General features: G+C 43.1%; 1 protein-coding gene across 8 annotated transcripts in view; it reads right to left on the bottom strand.

The window, feature by feature from the left end:
• The window catches only part of FGGY (FGGY carbohydrate kinase domain containing), a 426,891-nt gene that overhangs the window by 95,928 nt on the left and 303,449 nt on the right, over positions 1-27,514 (bottom strand). For all 8 annotated transcript variants that reach the window (XM_039238811.1, XM_039238799.1, XM_039238806.1 and 5 more), the window contains 2 exons: positions 24,262-24,323; positions 11,719-11,866 (listed from right to left, as the gene is read on the bottom strand). In XM_039238811.1, the coding sequence (XP_039094742.1) occupies positions 11,719-11,866; positions 24,262-24,323 (210 nt within the window). The remainder of the gene's footprint in view (positions 1-11,718; positions 11,867-24,261; positions 24,324-27,514) is intronic.

The following is a 27,514-nucleotide window of genomic DNA, read 5'->3' on the forward strand; positions in this document are numbered from 1 at the left end:
AAGCTGCATATGGTGGCCAAAGAGATGCAAACTACGGCTTCAACCGTTATCATGATGATATGGTTAAAAAATGCTTGGGGTTCCTGGGTGGCTCAGTTGGTTGAGCGTCCGACTTTGGCTCAGGTCATGTTCTCATTGTTTGTGACTTCAAGCTCTGCATCGGGCTCTGTGCTGACAGCTCAGAGCTTGGAGTCTGCTTCGGATTCTGTGTCTCCCCCTCTCTCTGCTCCTCCCATGATCATGCTCTGTTTCTCTGTTTCTCAATTATGAATAAATATTAAAAGAAAAATAAAAAAAAATGCTTATGTGGAGTTTCTGAGCTTGGAAGAGATGTGTGGGTGAGTGGAAAGAAGACAACCTATGGAGGAAGACACGTGGGATCAGAGCTTGACCTTCTCCCAGCTGACTGCACAACAGTGTGAGTTTTGTGACCTTGCTGAAGCCCATTTGTGAAGCGGGAATAATGATACCTCAAGGCATTTTTGTGAAGATTAAGAATCATTCGCGAAGTGTCTTATGTGTTCAGGAAGATATACGGGGTCTACAAGAGCTAAACCGTTGTGATGCCAATGGCACTTAATGTTGATTTTCTTTCCCTGTCTCTTATTAAATGTTTGTTCTATTTATCTTAAATGCACAAAGGTTTCATTCCCATTCATTAACTGGCATACAGCAACAAAGCACCTCCTTTAACAGTATAGGAACCCTCAGGGTATTAATGAGGGGCACTGAAGACCAGTGCATACACAGCGTGGGGAAGACAAGGCAGAATGCATGTTGATCAGCAACAAGATCATAATGTTAAAGATATGGACACCTAGGAGTGTGGACATGCAGCATGGCCCTGATAAGTGCCCACAAGTACAACGGTGGGGGACTCACTTGCAAGGACTCCTCGGAGAAGTCTTAGTCTTTATCAACCTACACACCTTCCTTCACTCTGTAAATAGTAAGAACAGGTGAATTTTGCCATGGACTTCACCTTAAGTCTTGCTGCCAAAGAAGAGCTGTGAGAGCTTGAGTACGCTTCATCTTTTCCTGGGATCTTCACTGAATGCAGACTTCCTGAGCTCCAACTCCAGATTTACTGAATCTTTGGTGTGGGCCCAGCAATTTGCATTTCAGCAAGGTCAGAATGTACAAGAAATTGTGGGAAGAGTTGTCCATAACCTTGGCATTGTGAATTAGAGGTTGATAGGCCCTAAAATTGTTGAAATTATTTTTTGAAAGACAGGAGTAATTCAGTTAGCTAACTTTTTCCCTTCTTAATCCTTTTAAAGGAATTAGTTATATATGTTAGTAAGGAAAAAAAAGCTTGGAAATAGAATCTCAAGGGGTCTCTAAATATTACAATAGACAAGAAAACAGAATCCCCAGTCCTGAGATTTTCTAAGGTCATCAGAGCTTGATGGAGTATCCAGGGCTCATGGGAATTGCTTGAAAGCTTTTCAGAAAACAAAGGAACAGCAAAAATGTTCTGCCTGCTCAGTCAATAATAAGGGCAGAGCAGATGGAGAGACAGCAAGGAAATGAGAAGGATCAGAGATAATTTTATAGAAAACCTCTGGAGAAAGGACAGAGACTGGAGAACAGGTTTGAAATGATCAGCAGCCTGGAAGAGAAAGAGAACCAATGTCTTGGAGGCTTCAGTAAGTATCAGGAATTGAGGCTGACACTTGGCATTGCCCAAAACTCACCCAGATTTGGGAAATGCAGATAAACATGTTAACACAATGTAGTGAGCAGAGCTCTAAAGATGTCCCCCGAAGATTCCCATCCAGCAGTTACTCAATCAAACACTAATCTAAGCACTGCTGTAAAGGGACTTTGTAGATGAAACTGGTTATTAGCCAGCTGACCTTAAAATACAGAGATTATCCTTGATTATGCAGTGTAAACTCAATGTAATCACATGAGCCCTTAAAAGCAGAAGAGTCAGTCAAGTGACAGAGTAGAAGGCAGAAGAAATGAGGCAGAAATGGAAACCAGGGAGAGTCAAAGGATGACATGATCTGCCATTGGTGGCTTTGAAGATGGGCGAAGGCAGCAAGGAGTCAAGAAATGCAGGTGGCCTTGGGGTGCCTGGGTGGCTCAGTTGGTTAAGCAGTTGATTTCAGCTCAGGTCATGCTCTCACAGTTGGTGGGTTTGAGCCCCACATCGGGCTCTGTGCTGACAACTCAGAACCTGAAGCCTCTTTTGAATTCTGTCCCCCTCTCTCTGCCCCTCCCCTGCTCATGCTCTCTCAAAAAGAAATAAACATTAAAAATGAAAAAAAAAAAAACAATAAATAAGAATAAAAAAGAAATGCAGGTGGCCTCCAGAAGCCGAGGACCTCTGGTTAACAGTCAGCCAGGATAGAGGAACTTCAGTCCTACAACTGCATGGAACTCAAGCTAGCCAACAATTTGAATGAATCTGGTAGATTATTTCCAGAGCCTCCAGATATGAGCTTTTGGTTCTGGTCTTGAGAAAATTGAGGCAAAGAAATGAGCTGAGCCAGCCTGGGCTTCTTACCCGCAGAACTGTGAGATAATAAATTTAAGCCTCTAAGTTCATGGTCATTTATTAAAGCAGCAATAGACAACCGATAAACTCACAAAGCCTTGACTGGCATTCTCCCTCACAGCCTTATTCTATTGGTGAACCCTACACGTCACACTAGTTTATTTGCTAGTCCCCAAATACACTAGGCATCTGGTGTCACATCTTTGTCCGTTTCTGATGCTCTAAATCTAAGCCATTTTAATGTACTCATGTACCAGTATCCCAAAGCTGTTCTGGTCAACTGTCCTGGCTCTTAGTGGGTGTCATTCAGCCTGTCTTGATTTACATAATAATGATTTACATGCTAATTTGGATCCCATCCTTGGTCCCTTGGCCTTAGGTCTTTCTCATTATTTATCTGTTGGGTATTCCTAGTGGATTTCTACCCAGTTCACGCCTCCATCTTCTATTAAGCCACAGCACCTTGGGAAGTACTCTTATTTATAATCCATGTTCCTCCTGCCTCCCTCCCCTGGGTTTTATGTGTTGCTTGGTATAGTTAGGGAAGATAGAAAGCACTAAGAAACTCAAGTGTGAATACGTGACATAATTAAAAAAATTAAAAAGTCACTAAAATGAGGAGAAAATATGGCAGACGCAGTGAAAACAGAGTAAGAGTATGAAAACACAAAAACTTACTTTTTTTCTTTAAAAACATTTTTTCCCTTAAAAAATGTTTTTTCCTCCCAGTGGATATCAGGGGCCTCAATTTGAGTGCACTAGGTTCTAATATCACTTCTGGTTTTTTTTTTCCCCTCTAGGAAAATAGCTATGAGTCTCTGAACCGTGGAGAGAAAGCACAAGCAGGGGAGAGGGGCAGAGGGAGAATCTTAAGCAGGCTTCACGTTCAGCACAGAGCTCAACACAGGGCTCAATCACACAACCCTGGGATTTGACCTGAGCCAAAATCAAGAGTCTGATGCTTAACCTACTAAGCCACTCAGGCACTCCATCTCTGTCCTTTTAAATGGGGCAACAACACTATCAGGCAGGGCTACTATAAATATTAGGGATGGCACATGTAAAAACATCTGTCATGGTACCTGACACACTGCAGTCCTGGAAAAAATGACACCTATCATAAAACAGAATAGGAGCTGCTCAATTAGTGGCTTTGGTAAGAAAATGCATCATCGGAACACCAGCTAAATGCTACTTAGGATACTAAGCTTTGTTATACGACTCAATGTGTCACAGTTGAGGCAAAAATATGTAAACAGTATTGAACTGTAACAAAATCATCAACAAACGCCATTTCAAAGGTGCATGCCTCTGCAAGCCTGACCAGTGTATCAGTCAAAAGCTGCCTGAGGGGTGTCTGGGTGGCTCAGTCAGTTAAGCATCCAACTTTGGCTCAGGTCACGATCTTGCGGTTCGTGGGTTCAAGCCCCATGTCGGGTTCTGCACTGACAGCTCAGAGCCTGGAGCCTGTTTCAGATTCTGTGTCTCCCCCCCTCTCTCTGCCCCTCCTCCACTCATGCTGTGTCTCTCTCTGTCTCAAAAATAAATAAATTATCAAAAAAAAAAGGTAAAGAAAAAAGCTGCTTGAGTTAGCTCATGAGTTCCAGCTCTGTTATCCACCTCCCCATCGGAGGAAGCCTCTGGGATACAGCCTCTGGCTCCTCCTGAGATCTGGCAAAAACTCATCTGTGTTGCTGACTCCATCCACGTCTGACTCTGTCGAGCAAGGCCCATCTCTAGCTGGGGTTCAGTCCTCTGGGAACTGGCTGAGATCTTGCAACACTTCTTTCCTGACTCTGTCTCAGTTTTTCATGTGCACACTGGCTCTGTGCTTGCTCTGAAGAGCCGCTGGAGCAGGACTCAGCCTCTCCAGCAGTTTGAGCAGCATATGGTCTTATGCTAGAAATCACAGCTCTTCAAAGCATGAGAAAATAACTTTCTGTTCTGGGTAGCGCTGTACTTGCAAAATGAAGCGGAGAAAACACATTTCAACCACTGGTGAATATGGAGTCTTCGTGGCCTGATACGCTTCTGACATGACTTGCTTCTTTGATTACAGTTGATTAATTCACTTCCTGGACATTTCAGGGAAAGCATTTTTTTTTTTAAACCACCAAAACAAAGAGGTAGTATTAATCTGAGAATAGAAACTAGTCATGTATACCAAGAGGCATATGCTCTTTCTAAATGCCTCTAGCACTGGCAGTTTTGTAAGGTACACAAAATTTGAGTGCTTCCCGTTGTGTTAAGAGAATTGAAGGCTGAGGACTTATATATAGTAAAGACTAATCTCTATACCTGTATGAAACTCAGTTCTGTGAGGGACCCAGTGATTGCTCAACTTCAGCAGCTGGTTGTACACAGCTGATGACCTCCATGGCTGGTGAGACCAGCTGGTCCCAGGGCTGAGGCTACTTAGCATTCAAAGGCCACACTTGGAATCCTGCTAGTCATCTTCTAACACGCAAATAAGGGCCCCTAAGCAGAAGCCACAGGTTCACAAGTATTTGCTGCTGTTGTCTCTCTACCATGTGATAGTCTCTCCCTTTGATTCTGACAATGGTCGCGCAAGGAAGCCTGTGTGGGTCCAGCCTACTGATGGGTAGAACCTCCAAGGTCTCACAACTGGTACATTTTCAGGGCAGGACGCAAATGCAGATGTGACTTCAAACCTTGGGCTCCCTCTGTTTCACAGTGATAAAAACTACCCAACCAAACATTTAAAATAAAAACAATCAGGGGCGCTTGGGAGGCTCGGTTGGCTAAGTGTCCAACTTTGGCTCAGGTCATGATCTCACGGTTTGTGGGTTCGAGCCCCGCATCAGGCTCTGTGCTGACAACTAGGTCAGAGCCTGAAGCCTGCTTTGGATTCTGTGTCTCCCTTGCTCTCTGCTCCTCCCCTGCTCATGCTCCATCTCTCTCTCTCAAAAATGAACATTAAAAAATAAAATAAAATAAAAACAATCATAAAAAATACCTAAAACAGGCCACCATTTCTGATGGTGAGGATTCAGCTTCATCATTCTTTATGCATGACCATGCCACATTTCTTTCAATGTGAGCATTTTTTGTTTTGCTTTTAAAGAACCTAGAGGCATCAGTATTAAATGTTTTGATGCTAATTGCTATGACCCGAGCTTCTGCTTCCTTTATACATCATATGCAGGGCCCTTAACTAATCTACCAAGTGGAAAGGAGACATATTTATGTAGGTAGCTACTTGGTAGGCACACTATTAAGTTGTCCACACCCCTAACCTCCATCTCTTTTTAGCTCGGTGCCACAGGTCAATCACAGAAGGAGAAATGAAGCAGCCATGTGCATGGCAGGGAGCCAACTGTGACCAGGACAAAAGAAAATGATGTTCTCATGCATAATGGAAAGATTCCTGGATTATGCCCTGTTCCTACTTACGAGGGAAGGCAGTGCTAAAGCAGAAGAGTTTATAGCCAGGTCAAAGCAGGAGTGCTGATTCCTTCTGAAATCTGAGTCCATGAGGGTGTGAAGGAAACAAGAACCATTAGTGAGGAGAGAAAGGAAGAGGTCAGAGCTTAAACCCAAGGGCCAGGGTAAGGACAAGCATGGGAGAAAGTGAGAAGGCCAGGTTTCAGAGTAGGGCAGTGAGGACTAGGCTGAGGAGTGTGGCTGAGTGTGAAACCATGCGTGAGGGGTTAGGACTCCCATCTCACAGTCCCCAGCGCATCACACAAAAGTCCTGAGCTATGAGTTAAGGCAGCCCTGTAGGGGTGTGCATGCTCAAAGTCAGTCACATTTTTATCGAGGGGTACCATTTCTTGGCACTGTGACTTTGGGCAGGTCACTCTTCATTCCTTCCTTGACAAATAAATAGTGAAATGACTGGTTATCCAGAAGGCAATTATTCAATGCCTGTCTTTGATCTAAACACTGCTGGAAATATTAATGTTTACTTATTTTTTTTTTTGAGAGAGAGAGAGAGACAGACAGACAGACTGGGGGATGGGCAGAGAGTGGAGACACAGAATCTGAAGGAGGCTCCAGGCTCTGAGCTGTCAGCACAGAGACCCACGTGGAGATCAAACCCACAAACCGTGAGATCATGTCCTGAGCCTGAGTCGGAAGCTTAACCGACTGAGCCACCGAGGCGCCCCTAAACACTGATGAAATTTAAAAAGTGAACAAGCCATCGGCAGTCCCTATCCTCAAAATGTTTTTCTAAAAATGTTAAATATATGCTAGGTCATATGGCAGTTCTGATCTTATTTTCTTTGTAAAAATTGTTTCTTATTAACTTCCATGCATGTTTTAATTCTGCTACTGTGTTTTTAGTTGTCTTTGTCATTTCCTTTTTTTCTCATTCCACTGGCTTTCCATCTGAGCTCACTTTTTTCTCCACTAAGTTTCCGTCGTATTTCATAGAGATGTGCCCTTAAACAAACAATCAAAACAAAAACAAAAACAAAAACCTACTGAATATGCCAAAGAGTTTTTAATATTTTCTTTTGGTTTCAGTAGTAACTAATTCTGTAAGAGGCCTTTTCCTGTGTTCCAATGGCACTTCTTCTGCTTTGTATGCAACATGTGTTTTCTAATGGACTCGCTTTATTATTTTTTTATTCATTTCAACTAGAGAGCTACACTTATTCAGTGTTTCCCAGCAGACAGGACACATGATTCACTTTAAACCCCACTCACTGCAACTTGGATTTGCCTCTTCACATCTAAAGCTAGTTGCCAGTTCCCAGAGTCCAGCAGTTGTGTTTTGTTTTTTTAAAATTCTTAATGTTTATCTGTTTTTGAAACACTGACATACAGAGCACTAGTGGGGGAGGGGCAGAGAAAAGGGAGGCACAGATTCTGAAGCAGGCTCCAGGCTCTGAGCTGTCAGCACAAAGCCTGATGCAGTGCTTGAACTCATAAACCGTGAGATCATGACCTGAGCCGAAGTCGGACGCTTAAACTGACTGAGCCACCCAGGAGCCCCTATTTAAAAACAAATTTGTTTTAAATTAACAGCTTCTATTGGGAAGCTTTGGTACCTGGTTGTCTAACCTTAGAACAGACAGCAGACGTGCAAACCTAGCCCTCCTCCAAACTCACATCTTTTCCTATCTATGTCCCACTAACAGTTTTACTCCAGATCCTCAGAACTCAGGGCAGCACCAGTCACCTCAGATCAGTCTTCCTGCCCCGCTGGCCTCTAGGGTTGGCAGTTTTCTGACGGACTGAACTGAAAGGGAAGATAAGGTCCGGGGTTGTGGGAGAGTTCTGGGAAATTAAACTCACTGGCTGCTTCCAAAACAACAAACCATGCTAACCATTGGCAGCAGAGTAGAGGGAGGCCTGCCCTGTTCTGAGGCTTAAAGGGACCTTGTGATATTAAGCCAAGGAGCAGAAAGTAGAGACGTCCAAACTCTTGCAAGGCTGGAGGTTCACTTTGTTCTGTGTCATATATTATATTTATCAAATGAGGTCCAGGTAGCCTTTAAGACTCTGGAAGATCTTCCCAGGTTCTGAGACTGTCCATGTTAGTGTTGCTAGTTGAATGACATGTTAATATGTGAATTTTCAAAGTCAGCCTGAGTTTATGGTTTTTTTTTGCATCCTCACATGTATTTTCAAATGAAGTAGAGAAAGGCTGTATCAGGGCTTAATGCTCAAATGCCACGTAAAAAAAAAATCATTCAAAGCCAGACATCCAGTGAGTGACCGGTTTGGCTTGCACAGGTACCTGTACCACAGGGATCACCCTGCATAATGTTTGTACACACACACAGAACAAACACACACACACACACACACAGGCACAGTCATTACCTCCCTGCCTTTATGTGAACTTGGGACCACCCTAGTTTCTTTTTTCTTTGTGTTCATAGTAGGTGATCAATAAGCATGTGTTGAATGAATGAATGGGTAACTAAGATACAAGGGTCAACCGAGGGGAGAATGAAGAACTGGGCGAATGTAGTGCTAGACGGTAGGAGTGCAGAGCATCCAGTGGTTCTCTTGAGATTATTTTTTTTACTACCAAGGTAAAACGTTAAATGCTACCTAGCACTGCTTAGATAATGATACAGGGAACCAAAATCAAAGGCGTTCACATTCCATGTTTTCCTCCTCTCGAGAACACTGCATTTACTATGGTTTTCCCGGTTCCAAACTCTCTTCCTTGTCTCACTCATTGACCCAATGTCAATGTCACCTCCAGTCTGAAGCCTTTCCTGACTTCTGAGACGAGGCTGAGCAGTCATCTCCCACACATCCAGGGAGCGCTGGACAGGAAGTGGCACCTGTGGCTTGACCCAGTATCACCTGTTTATGTATTCTGTCTGCCCTGCCCTCACCCCGACAGTAATGTTCCTGACAGTTGGAATTATATCTAGTTACTCTTATATCCCCCAGCAACTATAAAAGGCTTGTATTAGTTTGAATAATTAATTAATTGATGAGCAAATGTCTTCATAATTAGGATAAAATGGAAACCTCTTTGCTTCATTTACCTGGACATTATTAATATTGGTATTAAGTATATATCATATGGCTACTAAGAGTAGCAACCAATCTATTTAATATTAGCAAATTGTTCATATATATGTTTTTAAAGCAATAAGTGGTTTCTTCTTATCTCCATGTTGACTATCAATTAAGTACCTAGTAAGTACTTAGTATATGTCCAGAGAAATGTTTCAGAAGCCAAAAGAAGAAAGCATGTATGTTCTATTCCCTACTGGGATTAGCCTGACAATTCTAGTTGCTAAGTATACATTCTATCAAGCACTTTCCTTCCTCCCCTGAAACATGCTCTATGAATATATGAATTGTTGTACCTTACTGTATCTACAGCAGTGCTTGGTGTTTCTAGGTCCCAAATAAAGATTTACTGAATGAGTGGTGGAGACAGTAGTCATTGGAAGGTTCTGACAAATGATAACATGATACTAGAGATTTCAGGGTGATTAGTTTGATGTTATCTGAAACTGAAGGAAAGAAATATTGGCAGGGGGGCTGGGTGGGTCAGTCATTTATGCATCTGACTTTGGCTCAGGTCATGACCTCATGGTTCGATCTCGAGTCCCGCACTGGATGAGCTCATGCCCTATTTTGGGCAAACATGAGCCCTACTTCTCTGTCCCTTCCTCTCTCTCAAAAAAATCCCCTCTGCTCCTTGTGGGATTCTCTCTCTCTCTCTCTCTCTCTCTCTGTCCCTCTGCCCCTTGCTCTTTCTTGAAAAAGAAGAAAAAGAAACAGGAGTAAAAAGAAAAGAAATATTGGGAGAAATTTTTAGTCCAGAATTTCCTTCTTTTTGTCTTATTGAGGTTACCTTCTCTTTCTAGTGATGTGATATAAATTCATGGAGTGACAGCTATTCCAATGTAAGCCCAACCCAAGGACAGTTACAAAAGGAAATCATTGTTAAGAAAAAGTACATGATACAAAACTTTTTAAAAAATAAACATACTAGGATTTTCTGATACAATTGGGCGTTTGTCCCCATGGTACGAAGTCTCCTTTGGTGAGTATGTACTTAGCTGTATTTATCATAATGAGGCAGGCATTCTTCAAAACTCTCTATTGGCTCCTTTGGAATTATATTCTGGATTCAGGTTACCTTTACAAGAATATCCTTATGATGGTAATTCTTAAGTCTTTGTATGTCAGGCTTGGTTTTAAGGCACAGAGAAAAGCCACTGGGAGCCATGAGTCTGGCCACGCTGGGTACTGAGGCTGGGTATGACAGAAGTTGACAAGAGAGGGAAGGACTCCAGATCCAAGTCCACCGGCTCCAGACCCATGATCATTTCACTCCATAGCCCTGCACTGTTCTCGGGTCATTTTATGAACTGGTCATGCTTCTTGACATCTTGAACATGTTAAAGGGCCATCACACTTGTCTTCAGATATTTGTCTCCAATTAAGTCACTCACTCGTGTACCCATACAAAATGTGTTCTTCCCCAACCTGTTTGTACCCAGGAGTCAGTTATCTGCAAGTGCAGCTTTCTGGCTGCAGCTTGTGGCCACATGGCCCTCTCCTGACATTCCTCTCCTGCTTCTGCAGGCCGAGTAAGGGGGCCAAGCTCATTATCTGTGGTGTGGGCACGTTTCACGGACGCCAGACAGACGTAACTTCTGCTGTGTCCAATTTTCTTTTCTTTTCCTTCCACTCCCCTTTTATTAGCAGACATTGATTATATCAACTGGGTAATGAGAATAAAAACCAGGTCTTCCTGCTAGCATCATAAAAACATTTAAAATGATCTCAATACAGTCAACCACAAAACCACAGATTTTTGAGTCTCGAAGTTCTTAAAGCCAGCCGCCTGCTCCATCACTCGGTGTAAACCCTGCACTGCTCATGGCGTCCATCCTGAACTCCCCGCCTCCATTCACTGCACATTCTGCTTCTTGACTTCTTCCTGGATTCTGAGTTCCTGGTTTATTTTCTTATCTGTGGCCCCTCTTGGCTTCTGGGAACTGAAGCTGTGTTCTTTCCCTAGCTTGAATGTGCTTCTTCCAACCTCAAATACGATTCTCGATGGCTATACTACCTACACTCCGCCCCCTAATCTTGCCTGGCCACCAGGGTGTTCTATCTTAGTTGAGGAGACTGTGAACTCTGCCACAAGTTCATCCTGGCCCCTCTCCAGGAGGCCCACAATCTTCTGCACCATCAGTGACCCCAAAGGTCACCAGCAGCTGAATTTATCCATCAGTATGAGTTATTCATTTTCTTTTCCTTTTAGCAAAGCTTAATCTGAAATCCTAATAATGTTAACATGCACTCTGAACAGCTCTGACTCAGAGCTGGAGCAGGCGTGTGGTTATAGCAATCAAGACCATGGGTGGTAATATTTACCACTTATTTACCGGGGAGCCTGGGGATGCAGACAGAAAACATGACTCTGCAAACTGATTTCAATAAGAAAAATCACACAGACGGGGGCTCATGACTTCCAGCCGCTCCACAGGACAAAGAGGCAGCGGTAGCTCAATGTAGGAAATATTGCTTTTAACACTTTCAAGGTTGGCGCAGCAACAATGAGAAGTTTCAGCAGCTCGCCCTGTGGAGTGGCAAGAGCCTTCGCAACAAGTGATGCATCTGCAAGAAGCCTGTGTGCCCTTGGCCCGTCTTGTTTATTTTTCCTCCTTTCCTTTCTCCTTACTCTGCTTCTCCCAAACTTTGTAGCCCTTTGGCCTGCCTGCACCTTCGTGCAAGGACTGGCTGTTACTTACCATGCCCTTTAGTGTCAGATCTGCTAAGGGAGACCGGTTGCCATGGAAATCTGGCCAAACATGTAAATCAACAGTGAGGAAACCCACAGGCTGAGCCTTCTTAATCAGATCCAGGTGACTGTTCAAATATGCATATACACTTTGGCATCTGGAAGAGACATTGATTTTGTTTTTAAAAGGGGGGTAGGGTCGGGAGGCAAACTGTTCTGAAGAAAGAAACGATTTGTACTTCCCCATCAGATCCACAAACAAAGCAGAGTCCCAAACCTTCAGCAGAGAAATTACCCAAACCCCAGCAACCAGCATTCAGCACTCTCAGATCATGCTGTGCCATCACCCAGAAGAGCCAGCATGTTCTGGTGCAAAGTGGGAAAGGCTTGGAATCGAAAGACCAGCTCCAGGGGTGGCTTTACCCCTAGTAGGTGTGTTACCATGATAAAGTTATTCAAACTTTCTGAACCACTTTCTTCACATCTGTCAAAACAGATATCATAATCCCTGTCCAACTTACCTCATAGGGTTATTGGAAGATCAAAGGAGGCTATGCATATGAAGATGCAGTATTTTGTAAAAGGTACAATACTGTACATATGTAAAAGATTTCTTAAAACTTAGTATTGCTAATTGTAACAATAACGATGGGGTGACCAATATAAACCTAAGTTCTTGGACTCAGCACAGGAGTCGGGCCACAGGAAGTGACAGGACACTGGAATGAGGTTAGATCAGGAATTAGGAGACTCGACTTCTGACCCAAAGGCACTAAATGCTATCACATTTGTTCTTTCTTCTTTCTAAGGCTCAGTCTCTTTGGGTGTAGGATGAGGGGGTCACACCACCTCACAGTCGCCACAGTCTTGGGGAGAGGGAGACAGAGGGGAGGAGACTAGGAGCTAAAGTAGTCCTGGCTCAGATCAGTGGCTGGGTGGCATGGCCAGTAACTCGCCCTCTCTGAACTTCAGTTATCCCGTATAAAATGGGTATCATAATACCTATCTCATTGAGCTGACTCTTACTGCAAGGCACAGAGATTAAATTTGGTCATCCTTCCCCTCTTTAACTGTGCTTCCTTCTCAAAGTCTTGTACCAACGATTTGAGGGGAAAGTGGGTTTATCAGAGAGTGGAATCCATGCCTCTTGGCACTGGTGACCTCAAAAAGATCTCTTTAAAGATGAAAAATATGGCTTGAACAATGGCAGGAAGAAAAGTATAGGAAATCATTGTCTAATGGAGGGCAATATCTAAGGTACTCAAGATGACAGTATCTGAATGTTAAGAATGCTTTAGGAATGTAGCTCAGGGATTTCTAGTTCCAGTTTTGTGACACTGAATGTTCCCATGGAGCGCATGAAGTTCCCGAAAGTTTTCTAAACTAACTTTAAAGAAAGAAGCAAAAAACTAGAGCTATGGTTTTCAAACTCTTTTGTTAAATAAATTAAAAAAAAATTTATAACATTTATTTTCTAATGTTTTATTTATTTTTTGAGAGAGAAATGGAGATAACGTGAGCAGGGGAGGATCAGAGAGAGAGTGAGACAAAGAATCTCAGGCTCCAGGCTCTGAGCTGTCGGCACAGAGCATGAAGCAGGGCTCAAACCCACGGACCGTGAGATCATGACCGGAGCCAAAGTCGGAAGCTTAACCGGGTGAGCCACCCAGGCGCCCCATATAACGTTTATTTATTTTTGAGAGAACTTGCAGAATGCAAGTGGGGGGGGGGGACAGAGAGAGAGGGTTACACAGAATCCGAAGCAGGATCTAGGCTCTGAGCCATGAGCACAGAGCCCGACGTGGGCCTCGAACCTATGAATGATGGGATCGTGACCTGCACTGAAGTCAGAGGTTAACCGACTGAGCCAGCCAGGCGTGCCTGGTCAAATAAAAATTGTATGTGGAACTCCAATAAAGAAAGGATAGAAAAGCAAAAGTGCTCCATGTAAGTGCAGGAGTGAGTGAGTACGTCCGTGCGCGAGCATATGCACAAGGAATGCTGGGTGGAAGGGTAGCCCTGCTGGCTAGGCAATCTCTGCTTCTTGCTGTGATACCTCATCCCCATCTGTAAAACCTTCTGCTTTGGACCGTATCAGGAGGATAATGATAGTGTTGGGGAAAGGCTCACCAGCCACAACAATATAACTGTTGCTCCCTGACAGGCCTTCATCCCCAGCCCAGTGAGCCAAGTACCATTAACATGCTTTTACAGAAAGATGCTCAAAGAAGTGAAGACACGTGACCGAGTCCAAATTTAAATAACCCCTTCTCTGTGTGATTCTGAAGCCATCTCTATAACCCAGATCAGAAGAGGCTTGTCAAAGCCTATATTCCAACTCTGTTTTACCATGATTCTCTGACAGTGTTAGGCGAAGAACCCTGGAAGCCACCCCCTGGAAGGTAGGGCCACAGCCATATACCTGCGTAGAATACAATCATATCCTGGTGTTCGGTTTCCCAACTCTCTCTGCTCATGGTCTAAAAGAAACGTTGACAATAAAAGCCACAAGAATGTCCTTCCGAGCCAGAATCCAGAGTCTACACTGATTCTAGCAATATCCCACTTCAGAATACCATCAGTGCTCTTAAAAGGCTTTTTTTTTTTTTTTTAAAGCGCACGTCTATAAATCTTTTCATTTGCCTCTCAAGGAATCTCAGGGCAGGGCATTTGGTTTCAGACATCTGGGTCAATAAGAACCTATAGGCCTAATTACTATTGATTTGTCATTGTCTCATTTACTGTGGGTCTTTGCAAACAGTGAGATTCGTTTAGCCTCGTACATATATGGTCACTCATGCACTAATGAGATCCCTGGGGGACGGGCCATATGCTTACCCCTTTGACTCCTAACCTCCTCACAGCTGTATGTTTATTCTTTGAATGCAGCCATTCTCCTGCACGTTTTTTCAATTATACCTTACCATGTGTGCTATCTGAGTATATCATTCAAAATGAAATGCACTTGGAGAACATTATAATAACAAATGCACATCATTATTCACATAATTTTAACCTTACATGATGCCTTCTTTGGTTCTGACTCGGTTTCATTTTGTATTTATTTTGTATTTTTTTTTTTTTTAACAATTCCTTCTCAAATGGCGGTCTGACCTCTTCCAGCTCGGGAATCACACATTAACTGTTTCAAGTGTGTGCTCCTCCCTTCCTCTCACAAACTCCAAGCTCCTATATCTTCCGTCAGAGGGAGAAATTCCTGCTGCCCTGGTCCCACTGCATGTGATGAAGAAAATACAGTCGCAACAGTCACAAATGACTTCACCGTGTAGCAGCGGGGCGGCCAGGTATACAACCCCCACTAAGCTTCGTTCACTTTTCTGTATTCAGGGCTAATTCTTTTCCCTTACAGGCTGCTATGCAGATTCAATATAGAGCCTGAGCACGATACAAGGATAGGTAAACAATAAACAGTTGCCCCTCACTTCTCCTCATAGGAAATTCATTTCTAGCTTTGAAAAATCCAAGAGCCGGGGGACTGTTTTCAGACTTTATTGCTTATAATCTTAAATGAGGACAGAACCCCTGGAATCTCTACTCTCTCCTCACACTCTATAAATCACTTAATTCTTTGGATTCTTGAGCAGTCCAGAAGTGTAATGACCATATTTCAAGGCAAAAATCATCATACATGGTCTAGCAGAAGACACGTGTGTTCTTTCCAGAAGTTGAGCAAGTCTGTGTGTTTTCCAGTTCCTCACCTCTTGACCCACTGCAGTATTTAGTCTATTGAAATCAGTCCCACAGTGTGGAACGGCAGCCTTTGCTGCCAACTCCAACGGACCATCTCCTGCCTTTGTCTTACTTGAATTCTCTTTATTCTGCACCATTTGAACACTTCTTACTGGTTCTCTTTCCTTCGATTCCAGACACTATACTCCTTTGGTCTTCCTACCTCCTCTCCAGCTGGTTCTCTTTCGTTATTTGTCCCTTAAATATTTTAAGTGTCTCAGAGACTTGTCCCTCTTCCCATACCCTTGGGTGATCCCATCTTCCTCTCATGGTTCCAGGTACCATCTAGGGCTGAGGACTTTCAAATATATGCTCGTGTTTCCTGCCCCTTTCTCTCATGAGTTCCAGGTCAGATAGCCATCCAGCGGTTCCTCTTGGAAGTCCATTCTTGAAATCTTCCCACTCCCAGCTAGGTTTCCTGCACTCCTTCCTTGGTGATTCTTCTAAAATGCAACTTGGGGACAGGGGTGGGGGTCTGGATGGCTTAGTTGGTTGAGCGTCCCACTCTTGATTTCAGCTGAGGTCATGATCTCATGGTTTTTTTTTTTTTTTTTTTTTTTTTTTTTTTTTTTTTTTTTTTTTTTTTTTTTTTTAACATGGTTGTGGGACTGAACCCCCAGGTCAGGTTCTGGGTTGATAACACAGGGCCTGCCTGAGATTCCCCTTCCCTCCATCTGCCCCTCTCCTTCCCCCTCTCTCTCTGCCCCTTCCCTGCTTGCACACACATACTCTCTCTTTCTTAAAATAAATAAATAAACTTTAGAATTCAACTGTGATTATAATTCCCACTCCTACCTAGAACCCTTCGGTGGCTCCTCTCCATTATCCTCAAGATAAAGCACAAACTTCCTCACCTGGCATAAGATGTTATTCATTGCCTAGCTCTCTCTACATTGCACTGTGTTACATACATGTCTTCCAACACAGACTATTAGAGCTGGAATTTCTGGGTTGTTTGTAACTCTACGTTTCACTGTACCATTGGGTTGCCAAAGGGTGGATATCTGGAGTCATATGGACACAGCGTTCCAGGCATGCTGGTGGACACCTCAAAACGGAGCAGGGGAGAGGGAAAACACCTTGGGACATCACCTCCCTTCCATGCGCCAGGCACTGTGCTGAGTAACAGGGAACTGCTGAGAGGGAGAAATGGAGAATTTCTTTCCTAAGTCAGCATAGTCCTCAGTCTTCTTGAGGAGACCCCAATGCCCCGAGCGCTTTCTAATCCTTGCATGCAAAACAGAAGCCAAAGAAAGGCATTACGACATCTAGTTTATTTCTGTTTAAGAAATATTTCTCATTCAAGAGCCATCAAGAATTTAGCGATCATCCTGGCACGTCCTAGGGGATGAAAGGTGTTAATATCGTCACCCTCGTTCTATGACTGTCTCAGCTCAGGGGAGCCTAAGTAAATAGCTGCTGATAGACTGATGGCCCCGGTTGTCAGAATGAAGGGCCGAGGCTCAAGAAGCCATAAAAGCCAAGGAAGCAATCTGAGAACACCAGAGGAGAATGGAAAGTGAGAATAACCTTTAGAAGTGGAGTCTAAGATTTCCCTGTAATCCTCATTTCCTCATCTAGAATTAAATGAAATTATACATATGTATATAACTATAGGCAAGTGCAGCATCAGGCACACTGCAAGTTCTCAATAAATATTCTTGTCTTTTCTTTTTCCTTTCCCTGCTCCAGTGGAACATACCCAGCCTTCAATGAGGGGCTTTAAATGTACCTGAGATTCGGCCTATGGGGGACAGTGCATTTGAAGAAACGGATCCTCAGTGGAACTATAGGAGAATCACAGCGGCAAAAAGAAAAAAAAAGGTCTGAGAAATAAATTAGATTGAGAAACACTGACTATCTTTACAGAAATGACAGAAAAATCCAGAAAGAGTGGAAGAAAAGAAAGGCTGGGAGAGAAAACGTGACTGGGGAAAACTTCCTTCTGGTAATCCTAAAGGAGCTGAAACCAGGAAAGTCTCAATCAGAAATGATCACTGCTTGCAGTGACCTCTGTAAAAGTAACTCAGAACAGGCTGGGCTTCTGATATAGTCTTCCCCTTCCAGTAGACTGAGGGCTTGCTGACATTTGGGGCCCTCTGTTCTACTCTGTCCCTCTCTCCCCACCAAGAGTCTCGTTTCCTCTCCACAGAGCAGCCAGGTAATCCTTCTAAGTAAATCTGATGGTGGCTGTTTCCTGCTCAGGAGGAGCAAAAACCTTGAATAAAATCCAGGGTCTTTACTTTTATCTGTGATGGCCTCCATGCTCTGGGCTTGGCTAACTTTTAAGCCCTTACCTGTTCCCAGCTCCCTCCCCTTCTGGTCCAGGGGCCTTTATCATCTCATGGAGCCCACCACACAGACTCAAGGCCTGCAGCCTTGCTGTTCCTTAGGTATTTTGGCTTGGCTTGGGGCTCTCCCAAAACAGAACACCCCTGTCTCAGAGCTAAACATTAGTGAATGCTATTTGAAACTGCAGAAACAAGTACTGATAATCAGAGTCCTGTTCGAGTGTCACCCCATCAAAGATGGCTTCCTCACCGGAAAGAGTTCCCATCCATCCCCCACAACACCCCTCATTCTGTCTCTTTACTCATCTCTGTTTTTCTTTCTTTTTTTAAGTTTATTTATTTATTTTTAATTTTTTTTATGTCTTTATTTTGAGAGACAGAGACAGAGAGCAAGCGGGGGTAGGCCAAAGAGAGATGGAGACACAGAATCTGAAACAGGCTCCAGGCTCTGAGCTGTCAACACAGAGCCCGATGTGGGGCTTGAACCCACGGACTGTGAGACCATGACCTGAGCTGAAGTCGGACACTCAACCAACTGAGCCACCCAGGCGCCCCAAGTTACTTATTTCTGAGAGAGAGAGGGCACAAGCAGGGGATAGACAGATAGAGAGGGAGACACAGAATCCAAAGCAAGCTCCAGGCTCTAAGCTGTCAGCACAGAGCCTGACACGGTGCTTGAACTCACAAACCATGAGATCATGACCTTAGATGAAGTCTGATGCTTAACTGACTGAGTCCCCTAGGCACCTCTCATCCCTGTCTTTCTTCAGAAGGATTATCAATTCCTGGTATGGAAATATGTGTTCTCTCTCTACACACAGAATTTGTATGTGCGTATTGTGTGTATGTAATTTCTATGAAAATAGGGATTTTTTTAACTTTGTTCACTATTATAAATGCTCATAAGACACTCATTACTCACCACCTTGGTTCTGCTGCCAACCTTGAATCTAGCACTTGTGGTTTGTGCCAACACCTTCTCAACAAATCCACCTAACAGCAGAACCTCATTCTGAGACATTGGGAGTTAAGGTTCTATCAGAGAATTAAGACAATAAAGGGCAGTGCAGAGAAAAAGAGCCAAAGTTATGATCAATGCAAGGCAATCTCTGTCTAAGGAGTGAAATCTTGGCCTCCCATAAAGAGAGACTCTGGTTGCCAATTATGTGCATGAGCACATCTAGTTACTGTTTACTTAATTTATAAGCTCACAAAGCATCACTCTTCAGGGGTGGGTCTGAAAAGATTATGGAGAATCAAGAGTATGAAATACTAAATCTGTTTATCAATACTTGTTCTTACAGTTTCAAATAGGATTTGCTGATACTAAGCTCCAAGGCAGGGGTGACTTGCCCTGTTTTCAGAGAACCTCAAGCCACACCAAAAGAGACATACAGTTTCTGATTCCAAGGGATTTGCTGTCCTTTCCAAACAGCCAAATTCACTTTAATAAAGTCATGCCTATTTCTTCCGAGGACCTCTATAGTCTTGGAATATTCTATTCATAGATCTGTAAGACAGAGATGCACTTTCTTTTACAAAACAAGAGAAGGAAAGTGACAGGGAAGAGAGTCAACATTTATTGAATACCTGCTAAATATATGAGCCAGAAGTAAAATTTGAGATAGAGAAAGAAATGAAGCCAAGAGTATAGATGGAAGCATCATGGAAGAATGGCAAAGAGAGAAGGAAAAGGGGCCAGAGCCCAGCTGTAATGTATTTTGATGTGATGGTCTTGAGCTTGAAAAGGAGACTCCGAAGGATAAGCCAGAGATATAGGAAGAAAACTGGGAGAAGGTAACAGAAAGAAAGCCAAGGAAAGAGAATGTTATAAAGGAGAGGAAGGTGTGATTATTGATGCCACCTCCTGGTGAGAGCCCAAGGATGGGGACTGGAATGCACCCTACAGACTTTAACATTAACAGTTTCAGGGGCCAATGGCGGCAGAATTCAAAATGAAGCGGGCAAGAGAGGAGTACAGAGTGACAAAATAGTGACCAAGAATGGAGGCAATGCTTTGGAGAAGCTTAGCTCCAAAAAGGGGAGAAATACAGGGAGGTTGTAGGAAGGCGGTGTAACAGGAACGAGTATGTGGAAAGAGTTAGGATTTAAATCCCGCTGACTCCAGGTCTGAATTCTATAACGTGCTGCTACTGCACTGCCCTACGCTGTTGTGTCTCTCAGTTTGCACACTAAACCATTAATCTCTCTTTCCTCTTCTCCATAAAAACTACTCACATGAGGCTCATCCACAGAGGGAAGTTGTGGAAATTGTGAATATTTCATCCCAAAGTCTACCTATCCCTTAGGTTTGTACTGAGTTTTAAGACCTTCAGAGACTGGCATTTCCACAATGTACTTTCATCCATGTAACATCGTAAAATGAGGTAAGTAGGGCAGGATTATTGTGGTTTTATGGCTGAGGAAACTGAGTCACTGAGACAATTATGGCAGAAATGGCACAAGAATCCAAGACCTCCAGTTCTCAGCCAAGCGTTCTTGCTATGCCACCACACTTTCCACAAGAAGGTCAGCAGGTTACGGGTGACTGATCTGCCGCTAAACCCTACAGCCACCACCACCAAAACATCCTCCAGTCTAATAACCATTAGTAACAGTGGCAGAAAGAGCTGTTGTCATAATTATCATAGTAGAGCTTACCAAGCTTTGTCAAATATATTACCTCATTAAAATCAAAACCAATTCTCAGAGAGGCCCAGGGCTGGGTTTCTCACAGTGACTGCCACGTGTTCTGATGCAGGAACAAATTCATATGATGATGCATGTTGGGAGGTAAGATTTGAATCCAAATCTCTGAACTCCAAATCCAATGTTCTGGTCTTTGGGTTCATGGTTTATGAATGCTGGATTCCTTCAAGAAGGAATATTCTAGGATAATATTCTAGTTTCATTATTTCCTCCACATTTAGTTCTCTTCAGAGAATTATACCCATAAGTTTTCAATCAGCAAAACTCTGTGCACCTTTAAGGACTTCACTGATGGTCTGAAGGCAGTAACCCTTGCTCTAGGCTACACGGTCTCTAAGTCCAATGAAGTGTGAGGTGATGAAGTTACATGGTGTGATCCCTCTCAGTGGTAATGCTGTCATAACCAGAGATTCCTAGAAGGGAAAGCTTGTGAAACTTTTCTCAAGCTCCCTGTTAGGACCATGCCTTCACTACATTCTGACAAAAGACAGCTTTAAAAAAAAAGAGTTTATTTAATTGTTGAGAGAGAGAGAAAGAGCGTGCAAGTAGGAGAGAGGCAGAGAGAGAGGGATAGAGAAGATCTGAAGTGGGCTTCACGCTGACAGCAGAGAGCCTGATGTGGGGCTCAAACTCATGAACCACAAGATCATGACGTGAGCTGAAGTTGGACGCTCAACCGACACAGCCACCCAGGCACCCCTAGATAGCTTATATTCCAGTAGTATGCATCTCATTCTGCTCTGTGCAGGCATCTCCCCTATTAGGAACATAAGCCCCTTGGTGGAATGGAAATGTCTCATATAAGTAACTTCAACAACCATAATGACAACGTCTATTACTACTACTTCCATTCTCTGACAACTTAGAACAGCTTGACACTTAATTGTCACCATATGCTACTCACTAGTCAAATTCATTTAATTTTCTCAACTTTATGAGGTGTTTACTATTACTATTTCCCTTACAGTGAGGTACTGAGGCACAAAGGGGATAAGTAAATTGCCCGTAGTCACCTAGCTATTAAGGGGTGAAGCTAAGACACAGGTAATTTGGCTCCAGAGTCTATGATATTAACTTCTACCTTAGACTCTCATTTTCCATGTACTAGCTACCGTGGGGGTTTTCTGTTAATATTATAAAATACCTTATTTTTCTAAAAACATCCAACAGCATTATTGTCATAAGCAGTTTAAAAAATAATATGTGGATTTCATTTTGAAATAATTTTAGACTTACAGAAAAGTTACAAAAATAGCACACAGACGTGTCTTATACTCATCATCTAAGAAAGTCACGTAAATACATTATTATTTTTTAAGTTTATTTATTTATTTTGAGAGAGTGGGGAGCAACAAAGAGAATGGGAGAGAGAGAATCCCAAGCGGGCTCTGCACTGACAGTGCAGAGCTGGATGTGGGGCTCGAACTCATGAACCACGAGAGAGGTGTCTGCCAGATCTCTACACTGTGAAGTTACTCTTTTCCCTTTGATATTGATGAGCGTCTTACAGTGAGACACTTTGGGACTATGCATGTATCCTGCTTTGCATCACTTTTACTCACTAATTTCAGCATCCATTGGTGATTCTTGCTTACAACAAGTGGTGTCTGTCCAATGATAATATTCTAGTTCCATTATTTCCTCCACATTTATTTTATTAATTTATTTTGAAACAGAGAAAGAATGAGGAGGGAAGGGAAGAGAGGGACAGGCAGAATCCCAAGCCCGATTCCTCACTATCAACACAGAGCCCGAAGCAGAGCTCGAACCCACAAACCAAGAGATCATGACCTACGCTGAAATCAAGAGTCGGACATTTACTGACTGAGCCACCCTGGCTCCCCTCCTCCACATTTATTAATTTCAAGTATATCATCCTTGCAGAGCACAGGGAGATCTGCATTCTCTTCTCCATTTTTTTCTTGAATAATTTACTTCTTTTGGTATGGCCTCAGGGAGTCACTTTATACTATCATTACTTATTCTGTTGATCAAATTGTCCCCAAAGGCCACTGAGAGATTCTTAGCATGGGCTCTTGTACACTTTGACAATTCTCTTTGAGGAGTTCCTTACTTTCTGGCCTCACAAAATGTTCATGTGTGTACGACCCCTGCCCTCACCTTGGAATTGGCCATGTTTCTCAAAGTCCTACTTTTCAGTAGAGAACAGTATTTAAAAGCCAGGATTGGGGTGCTAGCCATGCACACTGCTCCTAGGGGTCACTGTTTCTAGGCCATCTCGGTAGACAGCACAGGTAATACACGTATGTGTACTCACCCAGGAATACAGCTACTGGATTTATTTTTCTCTATAGCTATAGCTCTATCTGTACCCAGCTATACCTACACACATACACACAAAATCACAAGTTGATCCTGTTATCTCCTATTTCCACCCACTACCACAGGGTTCATTGTAACCTTCCCCGTTTCCTATTTAAGAGAAACCTGGCTCCCATTATCCACAATATATTTATTTATTTATTTGCTCAATTGTAGTATACACATGACAGATTTTCAAAAGAGCCAATCCAGACATTTATGAAAAACAAATTTAGGAATTAGACTATAATACTCAAGTGCAGTTGTTTTATCTTGATCCATACATTATACTATCAAAGTATTCTTTCCTAGAGTTACTTAGGTTAGTTCTTTTCTTTCCCGAACTCTTCTTAGTGGGGTTATGTTATTCATTATTAATACAACAGGACTCATTTTGCTAATTGTATTTTATTTTGCCTGTTCCTACGACACATGTATGTCTTCGTATCTATCTACCTATCTACTTAACCTTATCTTATCTTACCTTACCTAACCTACCTAAATAACCAACCTCCCTCCCTTCCTGCCTCCCTGCCTCTCTTCTATCTATTTTCAGGGGAAAATGAAGCATCACCACACTTCTAAGATTTAGAGTTATATCAAAAGACATTCTCGGAAAAGTGCCATTCCCACCTATAACCCTGTTCTCACTCTCCCATATTTCTAATGCATTCCCACCCATCACCTCTAGGTAACCAGTCTCACCAATTTTTTTAAGTTTTTTTTTTTAATTTAAAATTTATTTATTTTTTAGACACATAAAGAGACAGATCGTGAGAGGGGGAGGGGCAGAGAGAGAGGGAGACACAGAATCTGAAGCAGGCCCAGGCTCCGAGCTGTCAGCATAGAGCCCAACACCGGGCTCAAACTCATGAACCATGAGATCATGACCTAAGCTGAAGTAGGATGCCTAACTGACTGAGGCACCCAGGCGACCCCAGTCTCGCCAGTTTCTGATTTAACTTCACTGTATTTCTTCTGCATAAGTGAGTAAGTAAACATACAGTTTCTTAGAGTCACTTTCCTTTTACATAAAAAGAAGTATACTGTAAACACTCCCTTGCTTTCTTTACTTAACAATATTTCCAGGAAATCACTTTATATCAGTTAATATCCTCAGTTTTACAGATAAGAGAAAGGCTCAAAGAGATTGGATAACTTGCCCAAGGTCACATACCTAACCGGGAGTAAAACTGGATTTGAACTTTAACCCAAGGAGTTCTGATCCCCAAATCCATGATCCTTCTACTACAGTAGTCTCTCACCCAGGGCTCCTGGCATATTCTTTGGGGATCCCTAGTTTCTCTGAGTCCTCCAGATCAGTTTGAAAACTGATGCATGTATGGCCTGGATCATCTTATAACCAAACATTGCCAGGCATCTTCACCGCCCATAGGAACTGAAAATCACACATCTGTAAAGGGAACGCCCTTAATGCAGGAATGCACGGGAGCTTGGAAGGGAACAGGGGCAGCAGTTACCTGGCCGTGGCCTTGGCTTGTAGTTCAGGGAAGGCAGCATGGCCCCGTACCATGTGGTCTATCTGAAAAACGAGAGAGATGGGTCAGTTTTATAGTTTCTCTGATTTATGTTTAAGCTAGAAAGGGAAATATCAAAATGTCTGTTTCATTCAATTCTTTGTCCATAGAGGATCTAAGAATGTTAAAATGCTAACTCAATTTCAGCGTCTTCCCTCTTTCAGAAATTTAGCTTCACCTAACCTACTACCAGCTTCTTGATCCACAAAACCAAGCAGTCTAAAGAAAAAAGGGGCAGGAATTGAAACTCTCAGGCTAACCAGTAGCAACAGGTAGTAACAGGTCCCAAAAGGAGGCGTCAGCACAGGAGTGAGAAGGCAGTGACTCCAGGTATGTGGTGAGGGGCCTGGGTGTTGAAGCACCAATTGCTGGATCCCACAATTTCCTCGTCCCAATCCAGGCTGTTAGCCCAGGGCAAGGTCAGACCTCGACTTACTCACTGTGTCTTACCAAATGTAGGGCTGAGGGAAAGAGACGGGAGGAAGGAATACTGACTAGTTCAAACAACCACCACACAGGGTTGCCTTAGAGCTGTCAAGAGGACCTCTCCTGAACGAAAAGTTACCACGTGAAAAAAGAAATACAAAAAAGAAATAAAAGGAAGAGTTATCACATGAGAAACTGGGACATGGCTCATCAAGGATAGAAATGTCTAAGCTCTGTGGACAACTATCTTCTTCTCATTTGAAATCCCATATCTCTGATTTAATTCCTTAATCTACTAGGTAGCTCTAAACAAAATAATATGTAACAGCATCAGGAAGAGAAATGTTTTCCCATGATGCTACCACCCTGCTTGCTAAAACACATCCAACACTGTGTTTGTGGTCCTGAACCTCATCTGTGTGTCTTCCCAATGTTCACATTAGTCTCTAGAATTCCAAAACCACTCGGACCAATTTATTTTCATTGAGACTATAAATCTATTGGTTATTTTGGCTACATGGAGACAGGCTCTCTAAGCATGTTCCCTAACATGTGTCAAGGGGAAGAGAACCCCTTTTTTTCTGGACCCACGGAGGCTGGGTCTGGGTTCTGGCTCTGATACCACCTAGCTGTGTGACTTTGTGTAAGCCATTTAACTACTCTGAGCCTCAAAGGCCTCCTCTGCCCTCCCCCAGCTTCACTTGAAAACGGGGTTGCTGGGATGTAGACAGTGTCTACTACAATGTCAACAATAGTATAAATACTATCACCTAAAATTTACTGACTCATTTACCATATTATCAACACTGAGCTAAGCATTTTCCATACACTATCTAATTTATTCCTTACACTACTCCTAGGAAAAGGATACTATTCTCTACTGTGGAGATGAGAAAAGTGGGACCAAGAGAGAGGAAGCAACTTGCCCAAAGTCAAAGGGAGTAAGTGACGGATTTAGGTTTCAGACTGAGGCAGTCACCCTGTGTCTAAAGTCCTTCTTCTTAACTACTATGCCATAATGTCTACCAAACTTGCAGGCATACACTGCTGAATTCCATTTGTACAGTAATGCAGAAATGCTCAAAATAATATCAAAGCAATTGGTGGTTTCGATGGGAAAAAGAGATACAGGTTTTGAACGTTAACTTCCTACAGGCTCAGCTTTGGGCTACTGTGATGGGGTCTGCTGGACCTTAATGAGTCGCATCAGTAATGGGTAAGTAAAGTCATTACTTGATTTGATGCTAATTTCTATAGGAACACTGTCAGGGCTCAGACAAGGGAGATTTAAATGAGTGTCCAGTGGGAAGCACAGAAACTAGCATGTGTGGTGTGTGCATGAATGTAGTTATTCAGTATTTACTGATTGCCTAGTGCATTGGTTACTGGGGCTTGGTCCTGGGAATACAGCAGAAAGTCAGAAATACAATACATATAGTACATAGTAACATAAAGTAAGAGGTCAATAATTTGGCAATTATTATATAGTTGGGGGAGGTGAGGCTTCAGTTGAGAGGCTGAGCACAGGCAGCTTGGAGGAGTAGGGAGCTAGGGGCGAGGCATGCTGGGAGGGAGTGAGACTGTGATGACTAGATATGGAGATGCGAAGACATACATGGTTGAGGAAAGCATGGAGACTCGTCAAGCCCTGAGCCTGGCCTATCACAGCTGCTCAGGAAATGTTTGTGCAAAGACGTGGGACTCACAAAGCATAATGAAGTCACACCATATGCTCACACAGTACCATGAACTTCTTGGATGCAATACCATACACTTTACATCTGTCTGTCTGTGAGGGGCACACACTGGTCACAAGATAACTCTTAATGTAGAGAATATAGGAAGTGATGAAGATAGTGGATAAATGCGAGTGTGGGGCAGACAGTGGTTCTTGAAAGTCAGGTACGTGTTCATAGTTTTATTGGATTAGAGACCATGGAATTATTTTGATTTGTGTGCAAAATGACGAGAAGTTAAGGAAAAGCAGTCTGGTAGGGTATACTGGGCGGAGAGGTGATCAGGTGCGGAGGGCAGGAAATGCAGAGGGGGCTGATGGTGAGAACACGAGGCAAAACTATTTCCTGTTCTTACTACATTGTGGCCCTTGTCAAGGAGTTCATTAGTTTATAGGTCTGCCTTCACCTGACACTCCGAGCTCTTTTAAATCAAGAGCCCTATTATTTCCCAATCCCCAGCGCCTAGAGCAATGCCTGATGTCTTCAATGAATGAATGAGATATATTTGGAAGAAAATAAAACAAATTTAGTGGCTAACCAATGATAGAATATAAGGAAATCGGAGTCAAGGATGACTTTTGGGTCTAAGAAAAGGCAATGTGGCCATATTAATCTTGTCTTTTTATTTTTAGTATTTCTGATGCTCTGATTCTATGACCTTATGGACCCTGGTGAGGCTGTCCCTCCCAGGGTTGGCAATTCTTAGAGACAGCAAAGGACTCAGCACTACTGAAAGCCTGCCTTTCATATGCAAACTAACCACTCCAGAGCCCACCTTCCCCCACCTCAATGGGCTACTGCTTCCTTGCTCGAAGCAACTCAGGGCCAGGAACCAGAAGGCTAGGACAAGCCTGGTGCTTCCCTTGTGGCCCTGGGCGGCCCGGAGCGCCCCCCTCCTCTTGAGAACTGTGAGCCACAAACCATCCTTTCAATGGCAGCCACCCCTGATCTGTTGGCCTCATCATACCTGAATAATAATAAAATCTACTTTCTAAAATAATGCCTTAGTGAAAAGAACATAAGCTTTGGAAACA

This window comes from Hyaena hyaena, unplaced genomic scaffold, assembly GCF_003009895.1.
Source record: "Hyaena hyaena isolate Hyena2069 unplaced genomic scaffold, ASM300989v1 scaffold_5, whole genome shotgun sequence".
Classification (NCBI taxonomy): Eukaryota; Metazoa; Chordata; class Mammalia; order Carnivora; family Hyaenidae; genus Hyaena; species Hyaena hyaena.